This window comes from Mobula birostris, chromosome 30, assembly GCF_030028105.1.
Source record: "Mobula birostris isolate sMobBir1 chromosome 30, sMobBir1.hap1, whole genome shotgun sequence".
NCBI lineage: Eukaryota > Metazoa > Chordata > Chondrichthyes > Myliobatiformes > Myliobatidae > Mobula > Mobula birostris.
In genome coordinates, this window is record NC_092399.1 from 16278481 (window position 1) to 16281873 (window position 3393).

The following is a 3393-nucleotide window of genomic DNA, read 5'->3' on the forward strand; positions in this document are numbered from 1 at the left end:
TGCTGTGAAGGTATTCAATTCCAAGATGAGTTAAACTTTACAAAAGCTGATACAATCGGGATACTTAAAAGACTCTTAGATGGGCATATGTTGTAAGAGAAGGGGAGGTAATGGGCTGTGTAGGAGAGAAGAGTTGGATTAATCATGGAGTGGGTCTATACAAGCCAGGACATCAGGATGGTTTGAAGGGCTCATACTGTATTCTGCTGTGTTCTATGTTTTAAAGCACCTCAGAATTATTTTTCTATTCAATGTGCATTAAAGGAATTGTGATGAAAAGCAAGGCTGAAAATATGCACACTTATAGATGGAATGTATTGAAGATCATTGTAGGGACAAAGAAGATTATATTTGATTTCCAAACGATTCATAATCCTCCCTCATTTGTAACAACGATTATTAAAATGAATTTAATTATTGGTTTGTGAGGTTATGATTTAACTCTATCTATGTGACAGGTTTCAAATATTATCTTCTGTCATTTAGCTGAATATATATTCACATATATTCCACATATATTCTAGGGCCTTCTAGTCCCCGACCTGTCGGTTAATAGTAAAGCTTCATGACATGAAAAAGGTTGTGAACCTTTGTTCTAGGGTATTTATTGGTAACAGGTACTTTAAATAGGTACTCCCTAGTATAATTTTGTCAAATAGTTCGCAGAAAATTAACTTGTCAATCTCTTTTGGTGCAATGGAGTGTTCTTAATGTATAAAATATGGGACCATCAAAGAATCATTTGTCCCACCCAGACTGTTCCATAATACCACGAATGATCTGTAATTTAATTCCAACTATGGATATTATGTTGAAATTGTATAAGACGTTGGTGAGGCCTAATTTCGAGTATTGTGTTCAGTTTTGGTCACCTACCCTCAGGAAAAATGCTACTAAATTGAAGGAGTACAGAGAAAATTTACAAGGATGTTGCCGGAACTGGAAGACTTGCATTATGAGGAAAGATTGAATAGGTTAGGACTTTATTCCTTGGAACGTAGAGGATTGAGAGGAGATTTGATAGAGCTATATAAAGCTATGAGGGGTATAGACAGGATAAATGAAAACAGGCTTTTTCCACTGAGGTTGGGTGGGACTACAACTAGAGGTCATAGGTTAAGGGTGAAAAGTGAAAAGATTAGGGGGAACATGAGGGGAAACTTCTTCCCTCAGAGGATCATGACGATGTGGAATGAGCTGCCAGAGCAAGTGGGAGCATGCAAACTCAATTTCAAAGTTTCAGTGAAGTTTGGACAGGTACATTGCTGGTAGGGGTATGGGCCCGGTGCAGATCGATGGAAGTAGGGCAGTTTGAATGACTCAGCATGGACTAGATGGGCCAAAGAGCCTGTTTCTCTGCTGTACTTTTCTATGACTCTAAATACCTCACTTAACAAACCTGTCAACTTAAATGCATCGAATTATTATCTGTTGATCAAATTGCGTTTCTGACATTACAATCATCTCTGTTATCAGGATGCCATACTGAAATAAAGCCGTGAGGATGGGCGACTGGAATTTCCTTGGGGGGATTTTGGAGGAAGTGCACGTCCACTCCACCATTGTTGGGAAAATATGGCTGACCATCCTTTTCATATTCCGCATGCTGGTCCTTGGAGTGGCCGCTGAAGATGTGTGGAATGACGAGCAGGCTGAATTCATCTGCAACACAGAGCAGCCTGGCTGCCGGAACGTGTGCTACGACAAAGCTTTCCCGATCTCCCTCATTCGCTATTGGGTCCTGCAGGTCATCTTTGTGTCCTCACCATCGTTGGTGTACATGGGCCATGCGCTGTATAGACTCAGGGCACTGGAAAAAGAGAGGCAGAAGAAGAAGGTTGAGTTGAAGGGCGAACTCGAAGAGACGTACGCAATGGATGAGGACAGGCGGAGGTTGGAGCGCGAGTTGAGGCAATTAGAGCACAGGAAGTTGAACAAAGCACCGCTGAGGGGGTCTCTTCTGCGCACCTATGTGTTTCACATCCTCACCAGGTCCGTGGTCGAGGTCGGGTTTATGATGGGCCAAATTCTGCTCTACGGACTTGAACTGGATCCCCTGTACAAGTGTGAGCGGCTTCCCTGCCCCAATATCGTTGATTGCTTTGTCTCAAGACCCACCGAGAAGACAGTGTTCATGGTATTCGTGCTGGGCATTGCCGCGGTTTCCCTGTTCCTAAACATCCTGGAAATCATTCACTTAGGCTGCAAGAAGATTGAGCTGGGGCTTTTTGGATACTACCCCAAACTGAAAGAAGACGTGAGGGATCTCTACATAAATAAACCGCAGAAAAACTCGAGCGTTCAGCAAATCTGCGTCTCCACCTCAAGACCTTCGCAGACAATGATCCCCACTGCCCCCAGCGGTTATAACCTGTTGCTTGAGAAACCGGTGGAGTCCACCATGTACCCAATATTTACGCCGCCGCCTGGATTCAAGGCCCTTCAAGATGATCAGAAACCGTTTCAGAAAGTTGAGGAGCAGGAGCCAGGAGCCAATCAGTTTAATACAAACTGTTATTCCAGCGCCGGTGAGAGGCAGAAGAAGTCCAGTGGATCAGAGAACCCAAGCCAGCGTGGCGAAGAGCTGGAGCAGCCAACCACTGCCTCCCTTCCCGTCGGCGGCTGCCATCCAGCCAGTCAGATGGAACCAGCGACCGCGACCGCCGGGGTGCTGTACCCGCCCCTTCCCGCAGGTATGCCTTCATTCCCTGTCATTTCAGCCAGCTCCAGTCGCAAGCCACGTCGAGTCAGTGCCACCCTGAACTGCGCCACGGTGGCAGAGCACAGCGGCTCTGCCACGGAATCCGAACCGAGTGACGGGGGAAGATGTGGCTTCGCTGCCACCCGGTCCAGGGCGGCTTCGGAAACAGACCTCAAGCGGCCCAGCAGATCCGACACCCCTGATTCCATCTGCGAATCCAGCTCAGAGTCGAAGCATAGCGGAAATGGCGGCAGCCCCCAGGCTCTCTCTCCCTCACGGAGAATGTCATTGGCAAGTAACGCCAGCGGCAGGCGTGCTCCCACCGATCTTCAGATATGAGCGTTAGTTTAATTAATACCTTATCTCTGTTGAATACAATTTGGTTTTTTAGCAACCTAAGGTTCTGTTGTCTCAAATTCTTAGTTTACCTTCGGATTAGGGTTGTTTGATTCCATATGAAAATCTGGTCAAGATATAATGAATAGTCTCTACAGCCCAAACCTCTCGTTGACATATATTCTATACATATTAAGACAACTTGAACATCAAACGTTTATTTTTCCCTTGAGAAAGAAGTGAAAGGGTTAAACCCCATTGTGTCAGGCACAGTCAACAGTTCACACAGGTAGCACACACAAAATGCTGGAGGAACGCAGCGGGTCAGACAGCATCTATGGAAATGAATAAACGGT

At 45.6% G+C, this 3393-nt stretch overlaps 1 protein-coding gene across 1 annotated transcript; it reads left to right on the top strand.

Moving 5' to 3' along the window:
- The first annotated feature begins 1504 nt into the window (after positions 1–1504).
- gja9a (gap junction protein alpha 9a) lies at positions 1505–3040 on the top strand. The gene has a single exon (XM_072247403.1). The coding sequence runs from the start codon at positions 1505–1507 to the stop codon at positions 3038–3040; it is 1536 nt and encodes a 511-aa protein (XP_072103504.1).
- The last annotated feature ends 353 nt before the right edge of the window (positions 3041–3393 follow it).

Coding starts and splice junctions, on each gene's coding strand:
- gja9a (XM_072247403.1), top strand. CDS start 1,505: ATGGGCGACTGGAATTTCCTTGGGGGGATTTTGGAGGAAGTGCACGTC.